Genomic DNA, 16,194 nt, shown 5'->3' on the forward strand with positions numbered 1-16,194 from the left:
TTGCCTTATTTCAAGTTGTTTATTGATTCATTCATTCAATCATTCATCGACACAGTTGGTGCCGCTATCTCTTGTCTGGCTGGTCCTCATTTGTTTTCTAGTGAGAGTTTGTAAATAATAACAAACTAGTGCTTTCCCATATGTCCAATGAATTGTTAGAGATCTAGAAGTAACTGGCCGGGTACCATGATAGTTAACTATGTGTTCCTTGTGTGGACCTCCTTCTTCACATTTTTCTATGGGGCCCACTTAACAGTTGAGGCTGTTTCCAAGTACCCCAAGCTTTTAATCATTTCTATGGATGCATTTAGACCAGGCTATGTTGATGATTGCTTAACTCCAACAATTGTCAAGTTGCGCAGCTCTGGTGTTTATGCTCCCTACATAAGGAACGTCTTCCCGACCAAAACCTTTCCCAACCATCACAGCATTGCGACTGGAGTATTTCCAGAAGTCCATGGCGTGTTGGATAGCACTGTGTACACTTCAAAAGATAGCTGCTGTTCCAATCGCACTCTCATTGGATACAGCTATGAATTATACCACTATAACAATGACATCCTTCCCATATGGGTAATTTTGACTTAGACTTTCTTAATACCATGATTTACAATGACCTACTGTTGGCTGCCTTCGTAACAATGTGATCATTCCACCTTTCGTCTTCTTTTCAGACTTTGAATCAACTTGCTGGCAAGGGGCGACACAGTGGAGTTATGATGTGGCCAGGAGGTGAATTTCCATATGGCTGTAAGAAAACCACGCCAACATTTTCTCAGAAATGGAACCTCAATACTTCTTATCAAGATCGTGTCGATGCTGTGATGTCATGGTTCACTCATAAGGAAACACCAGCAAATTTAGTTATGCTGTACTTTGAAGAGCCAGACTTTCATGGACACGCATTTGGCATTGATTCACTTGAAGTTCGTGATCAGGTCAAGCGATTGGATAGGTCTTTGGATTATATTTTTCAACAGCTCAAGAAGCACGGTCTTGATGAACTTGTTACTGTGTTTGCTCTGAGCGATCATGGCATGGTGAATCTCAACCAAAACAACATAATAGATCTGAACCGTTATGTTGATAACTCAACGTATGTGATGGCTGGGTATTCCCCAGTGCTCCAAATTTTCCCAAGTGAAGGTACGCCATCTTTCTGACATATTTCAAGTATCAGTTTGTAATGCCGTTACTCACCTTTTATTTCATCCAGGAAAGGAATGGGATGTATTGTCTGGTTTGAAGAAGGCACATTCAGACCATAAAAATAAATTCAATGTGTATACTCGTGAAGATATTCCCAGTGAATGGCATTACGCTGCTAACAACCGGACACCCCCAATTTTAGTGGTTGCCAATGAAGGCTTTGCATTTCAAGATTTCTACAAAAATATTGATGCGGAGAACAAAAGATTTGACATTGAACGTAATATCGATTTTCACTCCTTTGGCTCCAAATACTAACTTCATTTTGCATAGTATAATTTTTGTCTCTCTTTTTTTCAGCCAACCCAAGAAACAAATATGGTATTCATGGATATAGCAATTCAGTCTTGTCTATGTTTCCAGTATTTTTTGCTTGGGGACCCTTAGTAAAATCTGGAATGGTGCTAGACCCCTTTAATAATACACAATTGTATCCTTTGTGGGCTTACATATTGAACCTGGAGTTGGAGCATGAAGTTTACTCCAGGCCCAATTTCAGTATGCTGCGCTCAAGTACCTCATCTGTGGGCAAATTCAATCCAGCAATAACAAAACCGAATGTTGTACTGCAGGTGCCTTTTAACACGACAAGAGGCCAATTGAATGCTGGAGCACCAATATGGACGTACTGGTGTAAGTATCTGAACTAACTCAATTGCTGGAGTTGGATTTTCGTGAAAACAAAATCTTACCCTTCATCTGCAGTTGCAGGTTTGATTGCTGTGACACTTATAATTGTTATCACAGGAGTTGTTGCTCTGTTTTGTAGAAGTCTATCGCATAGAACATCCGAGCCCATAATTCCTCAAGTTCAGAGGTAAGACACCACTTACATCAAAATTATTTTGAAGCTCAACTGTGCTCTCCCTGCATGCGAAACTTTCCTTTTTAATTTTCTTTGCCCCTTTCTTAGCCCCTGTCAATTACCCCTAGCCCGACCCCCTTGCCCCTGCCTGTGCCACCGCCTTTCTACCATTTCCCGCCCATCCCGTCACCGATCATCTTCCTAAACCTCACATCGCATCATTTTTATTTATTCCCTCAAGTTTTCTATCTGCAGGATCTGGGATGATATTTTTACAGTTGACTGTATGCACTTATCTGTTTCCAGGAATGATGTAGAAAACCAACATCTGCTTGTGTCTGAATCCGAGGATGAGTTGAGACTTTGACAATTCTAATGTAGAATAATCAGCTATGTAACTGCCGTCCATCCAGTTGAGAGCCACTTTTAGCTCGGTGTTTGGTTTGTTTTTAACTTAATTTTGTTTATTTCAATACGTTCAAAATTTTCTACTAATTGCAATCAATTTACTTGTTGTCTTGCTTAAGCTTTATTTCTTAACTCAGAACTTTCAACCGGTGTTTACTTTTGCAAATTTTGAGTGTATGTTGTTATTTATTGTTCAAGTTTTGGTTTGATCAAGGCTGTGAATCTAGTCACTTTTGGGGAAATTAGACAGACTGCCATGTGGGATGGGATATTATGTCTAGTGAAATGGAAATCAAATCCTTGAGCACATGACACTCAGGGTTTCTTCTTCTTTGTTCTTACCACTGACATTGGGTACCTGATATTATATAGGAAGATAATTATTTATGTATGACTGCAATTGTTCTAATTTAAATCTTATTTCCTTATGTTTAAGGAATTTTATTAATGAGGTTAACTGAAGGCAAATTAAAATATCATTGATAAAAAGTTGAACATTTGTTCTTATTTCTCAAAATCAATCAAGATAATCCATGTTTTTCATACAACACAGTGATGACTAGTTCGATCAAGCTTAAGAAAAAGACATAAATAGAATCACAGCTCAACTATTTATGCAACAGAAAAAACACCTGTATGTACAGACAAAAGACTTATGGGAACACAAAACGAACTTGTCATAACTCACATTAAAATTCACTCCATGTAATTCTTCACGTCCAAATGAAATCAGAGTCTGATATGAATAATAACAATACAGCAGGAAACTTGTCTTGCAAAAATTTCTTATGTTAAGATTTCACCTAATCAGAATTAGTTGTAAAGTATTTAGAATGGAGAGGGAGGCAGATACCAGAAGCATCTACTCAATAGCCCATATAAAATTTTACGTATTTACACATCCTGGCGGAAACTTTATCCTTATAATTGCTTATGAAATGCAATTGTAAACTCTAACAGAACATTCAACAATCAGCTACTCTTTTCCCTAAAGAACAGAGTGTAACATAGAAATCACAAATCTAACAAAGTCATATTTAAATACAATGCACCCCTGGCCATGAACAGCACACATAAGTATGTATTGTCTCACACAGGAAATTCAAAGATGTGGAATAGTAAGCCTAGAATTTTAGAAAGTGCGAAGTGTCTACGTAGTCAAAACTCCAAATGCATAAGTCAAGATAAAATTTTCTACAACAGATAAAAAATTCATTTTATACGTACGAATGGAAAATGAAGCTTGAGCTAGTGACATTGATTTCACCACATTGCCTTCTAAATCCTCAATGACTACCCTTGTGTATGGATCTACTAATAAGAACCCCTTGGTGCTAGACATTTCAAGCTCTGGAGGAATCGGAATTTTCCTTGTATTTGATAGACTGTAAAACTAATGCACAAGATCAAATTTTTCTTTTAAAAACCATTTGCTGTACTTGACCTACATGGTGCCAAATTCTACCCGATATTCGTACTGTCAATCTTTCACATAAACTGATCAGATCAAATGTATTCTATGTGTAACGGAATGTTCAAAATAAATAAAAGGAAAACTACAAATATCCGATTCCATGCCTGATGTAAACAACTAACACAAACAGGCATTCATGTCAGTACCATAGCTGACGAACAAAATAACAATAAAGTAACTATGTATCACCACACAGATTGTACAGTTTTCCAAGAGAATTTTGTTATGCACCTGTATAAGGTACGGACCCTGAAAAGTCAAACTTGAAACTCTAATTAAATAGTGGCTGTTCAAGGTGTGGGTAGGAAAAACAATATTTTAAAAGTATTTTAAAAGTATTTGCAAATAATATGAAACAATCTAGATTGTTTTCCCAGAAGAAAACACAGCACAGCCCAACACACTAACAAGTTAACTCTCCAATCTCTCCATTCTATCTAAAATAAGAAAGAGGGAGAGGTAATTTCAGGTATGATTTGAAAGCCATTACTTATGAATTAGCCAAAGAAACTATAGATTCCTGGTTCTTATTCTGTCTTTTTAATCAATGATTCAGCCCTCATCTTGAGATCCTTGAGATTCTTGTCCTCTCCTTCTTGGTCTGGACCGACCACCTGCAACAGAATAATAATGTGAGGTAGTTGAAGACAGAAGCATAGTTAGCTCATAAATTTGTTTCTAAAAATAAGTCCATGAGACAAGTAGACTCACCTCTTCTGATTTGATTCAAACAGGCTACCATACGTATCATGAACGAAGCTGGCACTGTAATGGTGTCTCTTGTTTCTTCAAGCATCAATGCATTTCTCTTTACAATCTAAAATTGAAAGTAGGACAAATGAACACATTACAAAATATCCCACTGAGTAGAAAAAGGGGCAGGCGACTATAATGAAAATTAATAAAGACAACATACCTCATCAGCTAAGCTTTGATCAAACTGTGATCCTTCTCCAATAGGTGCCCAAAGCTTAACATCATGATCAATACCCGAGGTAGCCAGCATGGGTTCAGTCGGATGTGGTTGAAGGCAGTTCACCACATGCTGATCAGCTTGGAGCAGCATCACAAGTTTGGCAGTTACTCGATCCCAAACAAAGACGTGACCACAGTCGGAGCCAGACATGACATAATCAGAGCCCCAGAAAGTCGCCTCTTTTATCATCGTCCTGAAAAATTTAGGTTCCAAGTATAATGTATTGACTGTGTCTGGATACAGGAGAGATGAGGATTCATGGGATATAATGATTTGCTAAGCAGCAAAAGTCGGCTCAAACAAAAAAAATAAAAAAATATCAAATCATTCTTGCACACCATTTGTACACACAGTTCTGTTTGGGACACAAAAGGAGAGGGGGTCATCAGAAAAGAAAAGAGAGTGAGAGACAAAAATCGAAAAATAACACAATAATGGTAATTCCATGACCATGAAGTACATTTTCTGAGTAGCATAAACTCTTTTTCGCTGGAAACACTCCCCATTGTTTTCTAGGGCTAGCAAACAAGTTTCAAAGCGGCACACTCATCTCATCATGCATGAGTTATATTTAGACTATATATAGGTTTAATGACAAAAATGAATTTTTAGAACCCTGTGCATAATGATTTTCTGCTCCATTCTGCATAAACCAGCAAATACATAAATGTTGGGTACCTAGCAAATTTTTTGCTAGACACATACACACTGTACAGTAGCTGTAAAAGAAATTTAGAGAAAAAACTGAGTTCTGTCTCAAAGAACTGTTAGGATGTAACATCCAAATACAAATTTAGCTTTCAAAAAAATACAGATAGCAAACACCACTGAGTAATGGATCTCACAGCAGTTGTCTTGTCCATCAAACATTATTGGCAAACCAAAATGCAAGTGTTTTGTGCCACTCCAGTATGTCACAGACCCAAAATTGAAACACAATGCACCAACTACAGTGAAAGCCGGTTATGCCAGATTTGTACGAAGAGCTGGAGCATACCACATTGCATTTCTCAGATGTCCACACAGAAAATTAACACAAACCTAAAATACTCACATCTCAGTTCTGATGAAGGGCAGGACAATAGAGAAAAAAAAGTGTTTTAATGGTAGCAGGATACCAAATGACAACATGGTGAGAGGAGGCAAAGAAATATGAAATGAGAGAAAAAAAAATCAGATGACAAATATTATTGCTCATGTTTTAGTTGCAAGATTAAAAAGAAAATGTCTGGCTGGAGTTAAGTTTAGAGTAATGATTTTGCTGAGCGGGACAGGCAGATGGGTAGACTTTAAACTCAAGATGTTGTTAATTAAAATGTTAAGCTTTCAATAATATTGTATTAAAGAAGCTGTAATCATAAACAAGTTTAAACAATAATTTTTTTTAAAATAAAGGAATTTCATTAAGTACATTTAATATTGAAAGAAGAAAAGAATGCCACGAAGCCAAACTTAAGGTTTCTGTGTTTTTTTTAAGTGTCGGTGGGATGATCGTGAGCAACTGTTTATGCCATTAGTTGTCAGGAGATAACTGTTCTTGTTCTTAACAGAACCAAGGAAAGAGAAGGAAAAACATGAACATGATGTCCTTTTTCTTTGGTGTGCAAAAATGATTTCTTTTTCTACATACAAATAAGTATAGGAAAATTGTTGGAAATGACTAGAAGATGGCTATATAGTGTGAGATATAGACTGGAAAGGGGATTATAAATTCTTGGTAAATGAATTAGAGGCCCCCAAAGTGAGTAAGAAATAATCTTAAAGGAGTCAACACTCATGATTTAAAATGCTTTTAGTTCAATTTAAGTTAAGTTAAGAGGTTAATTGGTACAGGATCCAAATGTAGAAGAATGGCTTAGTTGATAGACAAACCTTGCATTGCGATGCCCACTGTATTGCTGCTTGATTTCAGGGAATGGAATTTCAAGGTTACTCCGAAAACTTTCTAAAGCAGGGGGTGATATACGACTGTAATACAGAATCATGAACAGAAAGGATTAGAATTTTACTGTAACACTCTAGTTATTTTAGTGCCATGTTTCCCACCTTCGGAGCTCTCTTCTTAATTCTTCTTCATCCTCCTCACTATCATAGTCACTGAACAAAGATTCTGCAAGTCAAACACAGAAAAGAATTAATACACTAATTATATTCACATGATGAAATAGCATTGGGCAGAGAAAACCAGGAAGGAATCAGTTTAATAATAGTAAGAGTAGCCTTGAGTAGTATGCTGGCATATGTCCAAGCCAAGCAGCATTGTTCTTTCAAAGGTCATGGTTCTCAGGGGTAAAAATAGAATGCTGTGTGAGCCAAGACAGCCTCTCTCAGTGTGTGGGAAAAAGAAAGCGTCCACTTTCCATGACATCTTGAGTGCACTGTGTAGGAATTCGAGTTGAGATCGAAACCTTACCTGGATTCGACTCTGAGGATGACCCAAAGTTTTGAGTGCTGGGGCCAGGTTCAGGCTCAGGTTCAGGTTGAGGTTGAGAATGAGTACCCTGAAATAAAAGTTGCACATATAATTTTTGAACCAGTAATTAACTTTTTGTTATAAGGAGGAATTGTAAAGAGAGAATGAAGGAAAAAAGAGTCATCTTACTTGATCATTTGCAGGTGTTGGAAAAGATGGAGTAACATTGTTTGGTACTGACCCACTAGAAGTTTGAGCACCACCCTCAGGTGTCCCTTCATCTGGTCTCAGCGATATCACACTTGAGTTTGTTCCCAGATGGGAATAGCTGAGACTGACACCAGGCTCAACCCCATGCCTACTTCACAAACAGACAAAGCACAAACACTCGCTCATTTTTCACAAATTTGTGGATTAAATTCAAAATGGCTTGAGAAGTGCTCACCTATCAATATATCCTTCTCTCATGTCAACAAGCCGTGACTGTAGAGTATCGAGATCATGTTCATGTATTCCTGCTTCAGCATACATTCCCGTTGAGGTTTGGAAAGATTGCTCTGCATGACTGTCTTCCATTTCATTCTGAGTTCTACTTTGCTGAGCACTGCCAGAGTCGCAAGCAACTGAGTGACTGTTTTGGGCAACTACAGTGCTACTGTCATTTGCCGGGTTTGAGCCGCCAGTGCTTTGAGAATCTGAACCCACTAAAGCACTTGTTTCTAATACTGTATTCATGTTTCGATTTTGCTCGGGGTCTGGAATATCTGAAATACTCAACCCACTAGATGATTCCCCGTCATTTTGATCAGTGATATCATCTGGATCTTTAAGAGGAGCTATTTTATACTCAGTTTGAGGCTGTTCTATGGCAGGAGATGGTGTTTCACAGAATTCAAAAGGTGTTGCATAGGGTAAAGCATTGTCTTCCTCAGAACGGATAGAAATATTTCGGGAGGTGCTTGGTAAGGACGCATGCGAAGTACCAGGTTCTTCAAATAGTCGAAAGTTGACAGATTCTTCCCCATCATTAGCTTGATTGTTTTCTTCAGTATCGCTTTCAAATGGAGTAGGAGGAGGAACTTGTTGGGTTTCATTGTTGCTATTTCCTATGTTGTGAGGGTGTGGATTTGCAGTCCCTGCTGTGACTTCTGTTCCTTGAGAACCTTCAACGCTTCCAGCATCATCAGTGCCGCTGGTAAGTGCGGCTCGAGTGGCAGGGTCATTCAATAAACGTGAAATTACATTAGTGAGGTGTTGCATTAGAGGAGTATGTAGAGTTGGCCTTGCCTGTGCAATGTCTAAGGGAGGAAAAGACATAATGAGGAGTGAGTTTCTAAAGTTGACTTAAACTGAAATACATATAAAACGTCAATGGCTCAGAAGCACTTACCTCCCCTTCCTCCGGCTTCTCTCTCAGGTCTAGCATCTGGTCCAGTGTCTGACCAGTCCCCTCTCAAACGTAACCGGCGTACAGGAGTCGGAGCAGCTACAGAGAGTTTTAATTTACCTTTCCGGCACAAAGCTGATGGAGACTTTAACTGCGTATTTCCCTTTCCCTGAAGAAGAAAATAATTTTCATGAAAAGCTGCAGGATATAGAGCCACAGTGAATAGCTCATATGGTGTAAAATATTTTTAATTACCCTTAAACTGAAGAGATACAGGTCATCAGATGAATAGCTCACTAAGATCTCTTCACCCTCAGGAGAAAAGCAGAGTGAAGTTATACGGTAAGCCCGCTTGAATGTAGGGACCGTGAAGGCACATAGTGGCTCGGCCTGTTTCATATTCATACCTGGAACACAGTATTAGCTGATAAGAACACGCTCCCAGTTTGGACTTACAATTGTTAATTTTAAAAATGTAAAAAGGATGACTACACTGAACCTACCAGTAGATTTCGTGCCCAGCATTCTCCGATCAAATAAACGGACAGTACTATCTGAACATCCTATTGCTAGTTCAAAAGGAGCCGTGGCATTTACAGACATGGCTGTTACGGCTCGCTGACATTGGATCATCACATCCTACATAAAACATACAGAAAGCAAAAAATGCACTCCTTGCTAATATTTACATTCCCTCTTAGTTAAACTCAATACAGTGCTCGATTTTACAGCAAAAATTGCACTGACCTCTTGACAGTTTGTTTTGTTACAGGTATCCTTGATCCTAAGATCATACCATCGGACAGTCCCATCCTCTCCACAGCTTAGAAAGGAGTGTGGGTCCAAAGGAACAGTGGCAACCTCATACGCAGTTCCACAATGACAGTTGAAAGGTTTGTACACTGGCTGTTTTGACATTAGATCTAGGGGGAAGAGAGAGAAGACATTGAAAAACGATTTCGAATGAAAACATAAAACAAAGTTGAAAAGAAGTTCATACAAAATCAATGAAATCTTACCAGTGTACAATAGTATTCCATCTCCTGAACAAGACACAATTCTTGAGTCTCTGATACAAGGCAAAAATTTGGCACTGAATATATTAGCTCGGTGGCTAGTTTTATAAGTTTCAATCACCTGTTGAGCAAAATATCTTGTGTAGTTACAAATTCGCAATTTGCTAGGATTTACATAAAGTAATAAGTACCTTGTGTGTGAATGCATTAGATATGACCAAATGTTGATCGTCCGAGCCTGATAATAAGTATTGCCCAGTTTCATTCCATGATATAGTGTTGACACATCCTGAATGTACACTCAGATTCTTTATCAAACCCATTCGTTGTAAGATGGACACGTCAGCTAGAAACACAAATATCCAAGCAAGTTAAAACTCACATTCCCCCCATATATGTAGAGATGTCATAACAATAAAATGAAAAATCAAGATGAATTGCAAACTTTACATTCAATTTTGATTCCACACAAGACAAAGACACTACATTATAAGTAGAAAAGATTTTAATCGTAAATTTGAAAGTAAGCCTAAAGTTTCAATAAACCTTTATCGAAACAATGACGAGAAGCACGTAACAGAGCAGGCCAAACAAGCTCGAGAATATTTCAGCAAGGCAAGAAGAGAAAAATGAGAAGCTGTCACAAAGGGATGAAAACAACAAAACTGAAGGAAACTAATTCACGGATATCATGAGTAAAATTTAACCATAAACTTGGGATCACTGAAAACAAAGAAAATGGAAATACAAAGTATGCGTGTGGATCCATTTCGATAGGTTAAGAAACGTTAAAATAGACGTAAGCATTGAACCACTAACCTTTACTGCTCCGGAATAACTTCGCTCTTGACATATCATCATAGTGGAGGTTGCAGGCTGAATGGAATAGGCTCTTCTCGTAAATCTTGTTCCTCTTCATTTTGTTCTCGGTTCCTTACGTACTAAACGCCACAAACTTTACAGCGACCCAAGTCAGTTCAACTAAACATTTTGGGGGAATATGGTAGAGTATCGCGACGGCAAGTGAAATAGCCAGCTGCCCCAGACAACCTAGCAGCCGACTTTGGTGTTCTACGCAACAGCAACAACCCCGCATCCGCAGGCACGCAGACGCGAACGGACGGTGGCGGTGCGGTGCGGTGCGGGGGGTTGGGGGCGCTAGGCGCAGAAATAGCCCCGACTGTCAAGCCCCGAGCGGGGCTAGGCTCATGGGAATGGCAGGAATCAGCTGTTCGCTTGACATCCGATAAATTTTCCTGCGACGCTGCGACCTTCGACTTGATCTTGCGGGGGTTCCTCTCCCTCGGTCGGCAGGCTGTACGGAGACCATCTGCCACCCCTTCGGAGTGGGTCGTGATTTTCCTCGCGTAGGCACATGCACCCGTGAGGGATAGAGTCTAGTAACCGCGTTCCGCGCGGCCTTCCGTCTCTGAATTCTGAATCCAAGGACGAGAAGGTACAGCAAAATTTAGACTGCGCCCCGCCAATTTCCGTGCACTATGGGACGGGGAAGTCCTTCGGGAGTTCTGTTTGTTCTCTTTGCAGCGCTGACGTAGTGGTAATGTGTCGCAGTTCAAACTTTTATATTGCCAGTTAGTCCCAGCAAGTGGTTGTACCTGAAAAGGACGGCCCTCCGTACATGCAGAAAGGGAATGTCACCCGAAGGAACTCATAAGCCCCGCCAAAACAAGTTTCAAAAGGGCATTTTAAATTTTTCATCCATTACAGGCTAGCCACCACTAAAAAACTAACACCATCATCAATGTCACTCTAATTATCTCGTATTTTTGTCTTCTTATCGCTTTTTTGCATCAATGTATTTGATAAAGGAAGAAGGCTGGAAAGTTATAAGTAAACTCCGGACTGCTGTCCTCGTTCAGTACGCAATTTCTCATACTCTGTGCTTTCGTTATGTTAGCGAGGCGAATGTAAATGTAAATGGATTGTTTTTATTGAATGGAGAGGAAAATACACGTTTTACTTTAAATCAAGTTTAATATCTAATGAAAATGCCAAGCAAGCGTAGAAAATACAATGCAAGATTTCCAGCGGTAAGAACTTAACGGTAGTCTCATTAGTTTCGTGTTGTTGAACCCTGTCACCAGTAGTTTCAATATGTCAAGCTTTGTACTATTGTTCTTATTTAGTTCTTAAATATATACCATCTGCACATGAAAAGTTAACATGGGCACTAGATGGACCACACAGTCTCCAATTCCATTGCGCGCCATTTGATTTCAAACTTCAGATGTTGTTGTGTGTGGGTTAGGACACTTGTAGAGGCGCTCCAAACACTTGCTGCGAAGTACATGGAAGTTCTGTCAACTAATTTACATACCTTATTTGTTTGCATTTTAAAAATCAAATTTAGGGCAGGGATTTTCAATTCTGAACCAATAATTTTCATTCATGAGAGGGTCTGGTTAATATTGAAGTGGTTCACTGTGTGTTTTCGCCTTTTATCACCTGAATTTTTCCGTGTGTCACCTTTATCAAGACATCGCTTCTTTTTGTTGCAGGGACGCATAAAGAAAATAATGCAAACTGATGAACAAGTTGGAAAAGTTGCTCAAGCTGTACCCATCATAATCTATATCCTTTCTAAACATTCTCTTGCACATTACTCATTGCAGTGTTCATGTTAAGCTTGAAGTGTTCATGTTGTGTTTCATGTGTTATCCTTAAGCTTGAAGTGTTCATGTTGTGTTTCATGTGTTATCCTTAACAGTATTTTACCTCGAACCTTAGAGCTTTTCGTGCAATCACTCCTGAACAGCGCCTTAGTTGTGACCAACGCCAAAAATGCGCGGACTCTCAGTCCATCCCACATGTGAGTAAATGTTGCTTATGGTATGATTTGAAATTCATCTGGAATAACAGTAGAAAATTGATAATTTTGTCTGAAACCATTTTATTTTAGGAAGCAGTGTATAATATCAAACAGCCGCTTTCATTTCCTTAAAGACCTGGTAAGAAGCTTACCCGATGTCAACACATTTGATGAAGATGGAGCTGCGTCGGTGTCAAACACTGCTCCTGCTAACGAAGAATCATTGAGGTGAGCTCTCCAAATAAGATATATCACACTGATTTCACTGTCTGTTGTGCTTATCATCCTTTAATTAAATTTGGTCCTTTTTTGGTAGTTCCTTTACTGGTAGAAGATACAGAACTGCCAATCAACAAGAGAAGCAAGACATGGAAAATAATGAAGATAAGGAGTCAGAAGATTCGGAGTCATCTGAATCAGAAAAGGACACTGTCATGAACGCCGAGGAGAGTACATCAGACTTTGTGATTGATGAAGACTATGGATCCTGAATGTTCCTTATCCATAAACTCACTTGACACATTATTTATTGGGTGTGTGTCCTTTTGGCAGTCAAGAAAAGTTAAAGTTAGTCTGGCAATGTACAATAGTTTTTCCTTTTTTGTTCAAGGGATGCAGAGAAAACAACCCATGTATTTAATAAAACTTAGTTTTAAGGATATGTTCAAAGCTGTACCCACTGTTTCTCTCTTATTCCACCTCGGTTTTTCTGTGCTTTTCACCTCTAATTACTTGGAGATTTGTGATATTTTTTGATTTTTGTTGTGTCTATGATGTTTGATGACTGAGAGAGAGTATTAAGGCGAGGCCAAACCGTTAACATTGGAGCTGTTGTTGCTGAGAAGATCAAATCGTCAAGCTGTACATTTTCAATAGAATCTCCATTAGTGCTGCCTTTATTCCTATTCCAAGTCATTGTTCCTTTTATTTTATTGTATTATTCACTGTGGTGGTTTAGAGTGAATATTGTCTGTACATTGTCTGTTTGTTTTTTATGTATTCTTGTTTGTGAATGTTAGTGTGTATGTTTGAATGTGTGAGTACTTGTTGTGGCATGATAGAGTGCACTTATTTTTTCTAAAGAAAAAACTTGTGTGATAGAATTTTTTTTGTGATAATGATCAGCTTGAATCAAGTGTAATACTGTGTAAGGCCTACCATATAATATGATTTCTTAGTTTTGAAATTGGCTACTTTCAAATCCTCACAGCATTTTTTGTGTTTTCACTCTGAATATGATAGCTTTCAATTGATCAGATAATAGTGTTTATCACCTTACCTGTAAGGTTGATTGTCACAAAATGACTGTTAAAGTAAGGGCTTTACTTTGAACAAAACTCATAAGCTCAAGTCAAAATTTGTGTAAAGCTTGGCACTTTGGCTAGGATTTACATTTTCAATAGCATTATGTGCCGGATTAATTAATTTTTGTCATGATGATATCTGTGTTCACAAATAAGTGTAAAATTCTATTTTTCCCAACTTTCTTTCAATCAATGGCGTTTTTTTTTTCAATCCGTGTAAAAAAAAAAAAATTCCAATAGATATGTTTTTCAAAACAGACAGGTGTCTTCTTTTCATTCCCGTTGGCTGTCCACTGTCTAATACAAAATAATCACAGCATTAATTTTGAACACGTCCTCGTCCGTGAAAGGCAAAGGAGCGCGCGGCGGTCATTCCCCATGGGTCGCGGTGTTGCTAGGTGTTGCTGGGCAGGCCGGAAAGTGGTCGGGGCCTTGGGGCGGCGCGGGTATTCGAACCCGGGCCCGTGCGCGACCGGCGCCCCTCGCCCCTTGCCTCCCCCTGGGCCTGGGCTGGGAAGGGCTGGGCGCGGAGGCGATCGATGAGCCCACGGGGTGGGTGGCGGAGGTGGCGGGTGTCACGGGGTGGCCGACGCGACGTGGCGCACGTGCTCGGGGAAGCCGAGCCGCCACTCGGCGCCACGCCCCGCCACACCCCCACGTGGCTCGCTGCTCGCTCGGCTCCGCGCTCCGCCCCCGCCGCCGCGGTGTCCGTCTTGTCGTGTCACGCAGCACGTCCTGGCCGTGGTCGCGCTGCTGTAGCGGCTGTAGCTGTCCCAGGACGCCGTCGGCGACATCCCGCGGCATCGGTGTCGGGCCTGTCGGCGATACTCCGCGCCCCGCACCGCGGACTTGTCGTAGTACCGCTCGACCTCGAGGAGGCGTCGGCATTGCTTGGCGTGCTTCGCGCTTCGCGCTTCGCGAGCAGTCCGTCGTCCGCCCCGTCCGAGTACCCGAGCCCCGCGCACGGCGGAGGAGAAGGGAAGGGAAGGGCCCAAGTAACATCTGTGTGTCCCGACGAGAAACGCAACGCAAGTCCGCGCCCGCGCCGCGCAGCTTCGCGAGGCGCCGCGTTCGGTTCGGTTCGGTTCGCTTCAGTTCGGCTGTGTTGTGTTGGTACGCGGAGTGGAGTGACGGGGACGGGGACGAGTGGCGACGGCGACGGCACCGCGACCGTAGTGTACGCCACGGGCTGCGGGACGGGCGACGGGCTTCGCGAGAGTGAAGTTTTGACTTTGATGCACCGCGCTCCCCGAGGTCCCCGAGGTCCCCGGTCGTAGTGCGAAGTGCCCGCGGCTCCGCGGCCAGGCGAGTGGCGAGTGCGAGTCATTGAATTCGGTTCGGATTCGGGTCACACTTTCAAGGGCCGCCCTTGTCGTATGTGGAAGTGTGTTGCCAGTGACAACGGTCCAGAATGAAGTCCGACGCCAACCAGAAGGGGTCCACCTCGGATCGGACAGTGAAAAGTGAGTGTAACCTTGTTGTTTGGTTGCCGTCGTCTTTTCGATTGGGCAAGCCGTCTGCCGTCTGCCTGTGTCGCCATGTCAGAGTATGTGGGCGCAGGGCAGCTGCTTTTGAGGTTATTTCCCTCTGGGGTCGTTGCAAGGAAAGGGTTTACATGTCGGGGTTGGCCCAGAAGCTGTATTTTAATTGCTTGAGGGTTCTGTGGTCTGATTTCCGCGACCAGCTCGCGTGTGCGGGTTGTCGGCCGCCCTGAGAGGTTATGCATCTGCTGAGGGCATGAACGCTCGCGCAGGGGTGCCCTTTTGTTTCTGCTCGAATCTCTCCCCTCGTCAATTTCCAAGAACTGTCGAATTCAAGTATCGTCTTTCGATCGATGTTAAATTCATTTCCGTTCAGCCCATGGCCCCGGATTTAATGGTTCTGTCTGCTGTCAGTTTTTGTTTACATCTGTTTATTTGTTCGCAAACTTATTTTATTTGTTGTTTACATTTATGTAATTATTTAATTAATATGTGAAAAGCTTTTGACAGTTGGATGCCCCCTTTTTATTTTACAGATAGCAATAGTTATTCTGTTTAAAAAATTATTTTATTAGCATATTTAAATTTTATGGTGACGTGATCTATGTTAGTGTTAGATATTGACCATGAATGACACAGTGGCATTCTTTGAAATTGCCCCGCAGTTGAGGAATGTCTTGCAATGCTTTACAAACAGATGCCATTTTGAGACAGAAGACCATTGAATATCAATATTGTGTGTGGGGTGTCTCAGACTAACTTATAATTAATGCTCTTTATTAAGTTCTTTTGCAACGAATTTAAATTATTTCCAGATGCACAAAATGTTGGCCTGGAAAATTACAGTGATGTGAGCATGACGCATGCCAGCTGTTTCATAAATGTTTTCAA

At 40.8% G+C, this 16,194-nt stretch overlaps 4 protein-coding genes across 6 annotated transcripts in view; 3 read left to right on the forward strand and 1 right to left on the reverse strand.

Annotated features, from left to right (window-relative positions):
* Positions 1 to 81: 81 nt before the first annotated feature.
* On the forward strand, positions 82 to 2,914 carry LOC117647646 (ectonucleotide pyrophosphatase/phosphodiesterase family member 5-like). Of its 2 annotated transcripts, none has more exons than XM_034389518.1 (6): positions 82 to 573; positions 675 to 1,146; positions 1,217 to 1,429; positions 1,510 to 1,842; positions 1,915 to 2,026; positions 2,321 to 2,914. In XM_034389518.1, the coding sequence occupies exons 1-6, from the start codon at positions 187 to 189 to the stop codon at positions 2,379 to 2,381; spliced, it is 1,578 nt and encodes a 525-aa protein (XP_034245409.1). In that variant the 5' UTR covers positions 82 to 186; the 3' UTR covers positions 2,382 to 2,914. The 2 variants fall into 2 exon arrangements, with proteins under 2 accessions (XP_034245409.1, XP_034245410.1); XM_034389519.1 differs by having other exon boundaries at positions 1,979 to 2,026.
* Positions 2,906 to 10,957, reverse strand: LOC117647645 (DDB1- and CUL4-associated factor 6-like). 2 transcript variants are annotated; one of them, XM_034389515.1, is made up of 15 exons: positions 10,508 to 10,957; positions 9,880 to 10,034; positions 9,692 to 9,809; positions 9,420 to 9,595; positions 9,176 to 9,311; positions 8,928 to 9,079; positions 8,676 to 8,841; positions 7,731 to 8,583; positions 7,475 to 7,646; positions 7,286 to 7,373; positions 6,919 to 6,982; positions 6,745 to 6,840; positions 4,813 to 5,065; positions 4,608 to 4,713; positions 2,906 to 4,510 (listed from the first exon to the last, which is right to left on the reverse strand). In XM_034389515.1, the coding sequence occupies exons 1-15, from the start codon at positions 10,605 to 10,607 to the stop codon at positions 4,449 to 4,451; spliced, it is 2,697 nt and encodes an 898-aa protein (XP_034245406.1). In that variant the 5' UTR covers positions 10,608 to 10,957; the 3' UTR covers positions 2,906 to 4,448. The 2 variants fall into 2 exon arrangements, with proteins under 2 accessions (XP_034245406.1, XP_034245407.1); XM_034389516.1 differs by having other exon boundaries at positions 7,475 to 7,643; positions 10,508 to 10,952.
* A 546-nt stretch (positions 10,958 to 11,503) lies between these two features.
* Positions 11,504 to 13,070, forward strand: LOC117647649 (dr1-associated corepressor). Its single transcript, XM_034389522.1, has 5 exons — positions 11,504 to 11,739; positions 12,208 to 12,280; positions 12,425 to 12,518; positions 12,609 to 12,746; positions 12,835 to 13,070. The coding sequence occupies exons 1-5, from the start codon at positions 11,692 to 11,694 to the stop codon at positions 13,007 to 13,009; spliced, it is 528 nt and encodes a 175-aa protein (XP_034245413.1). The 5' UTR covers positions 11,504 to 11,691; the 3' UTR covers positions 13,010 to 13,070.
* Positions 13,071 to 14,728: 1,658 nt separating this feature from the next.
* Positions 14,729 to 16,194, forward strand: part of LOC117647567 (serine/threonine-protein phosphatase 2B catalytic subunit 3-like) — a 40,797-nt gene continuing 39,331 nt past the window's right edge. The window contains exon 1 of the mRNA XM_034389379.1: positions 14,729 to 15,285. Coding sequence (XP_034245270.1) covers positions 15,234 to 15,285 — 52 coding nt within the window. The 5' untranslated portion in view covers positions 14,729 to 15,233. The remainder of the gene's footprint in view (positions 15,286 to 16,194) is intronic.

This window comes from Thrips palmi, unplaced genomic scaffold, assembly GCF_012932325.1.
Source record: "Thrips palmi isolate BJ-2018 unplaced genomic scaffold, TpBJ-2018v1 HiC_scaffold_2, whole genome shotgun sequence".
Lineage (NCBI taxonomy): Eukaryota > Metazoa > Arthropoda > Insecta > Thysanoptera > Thripidae > Thrips > Thrips palmi.

Excerpts from the sequence above, each read along its gene's own strand:
- LOC117647645 (XM_034389515.1), bottom strand. The coding sequence starts at position 10,607 with ATGAAGAGGAACAAGATTTACGAGAAGAGCCTATTCCATTCAGCCTGC. Across the intron at positions 9,080-9,175 it reads GCTGGGCACGAAATCTACTG|GTATGAATATGAAACAGGCC; the intron begins GTAGGTTCAGTG and ends ACTGTGTTCCAG. Across the intron at positions 8,584-8,675 it reads AGAAGCCGGAGGAAGGGGAG|ACATTGCACAGGCAAGGCCA; the intron begins GTAAGTGCTTCT and ends TTCCTCCCTTAG.
- LOC117647649 (XM_034389522.1), top strand. The coding sequence starts at position 11,692 with ATGAAAATGCCAAGCAAGCGTAGAAAATACAATGCAAGATTTCCAGCG. Across the intron at positions 11,740-12,207 it reads ACAATGCAAGATTTCCAGCG|GGACGCATAAAGAAAATAAT; the intron begins GTAAGAACTTAA and ends TTTTTGTTGCAG. Across the intron at positions 12,747-12,834 it reads GCTAACGAAGAATCATTGAG|TTCCTTTACTGGTAGAAGAT; the intron begins GTGAGCTCTCCA and ends CTTTTTTGGTAG.
- LOC117647646 (XM_034389518.1), top strand. The coding sequence starts at position 187 with ATGATAGTTAACTATGTGTTCCTTGTGTGGACCTCCTTCTTCACATTT. Across the intron at positions 1,430-1,509 it reads CAAAAGATTTGACATTGAAC|CCAACCCAAGAAACAAATAT; the intron begins GTAATATCGATT and ends TCTTTTTTTCAG. Across the intron at positions 1,843-1,914 it reads ACCAATATGGACGTACTGGT|TTGCAGGTTTGATTGCTGTG; the intron begins GTAAGTATCTGA and ends CTTCATCTGCAG.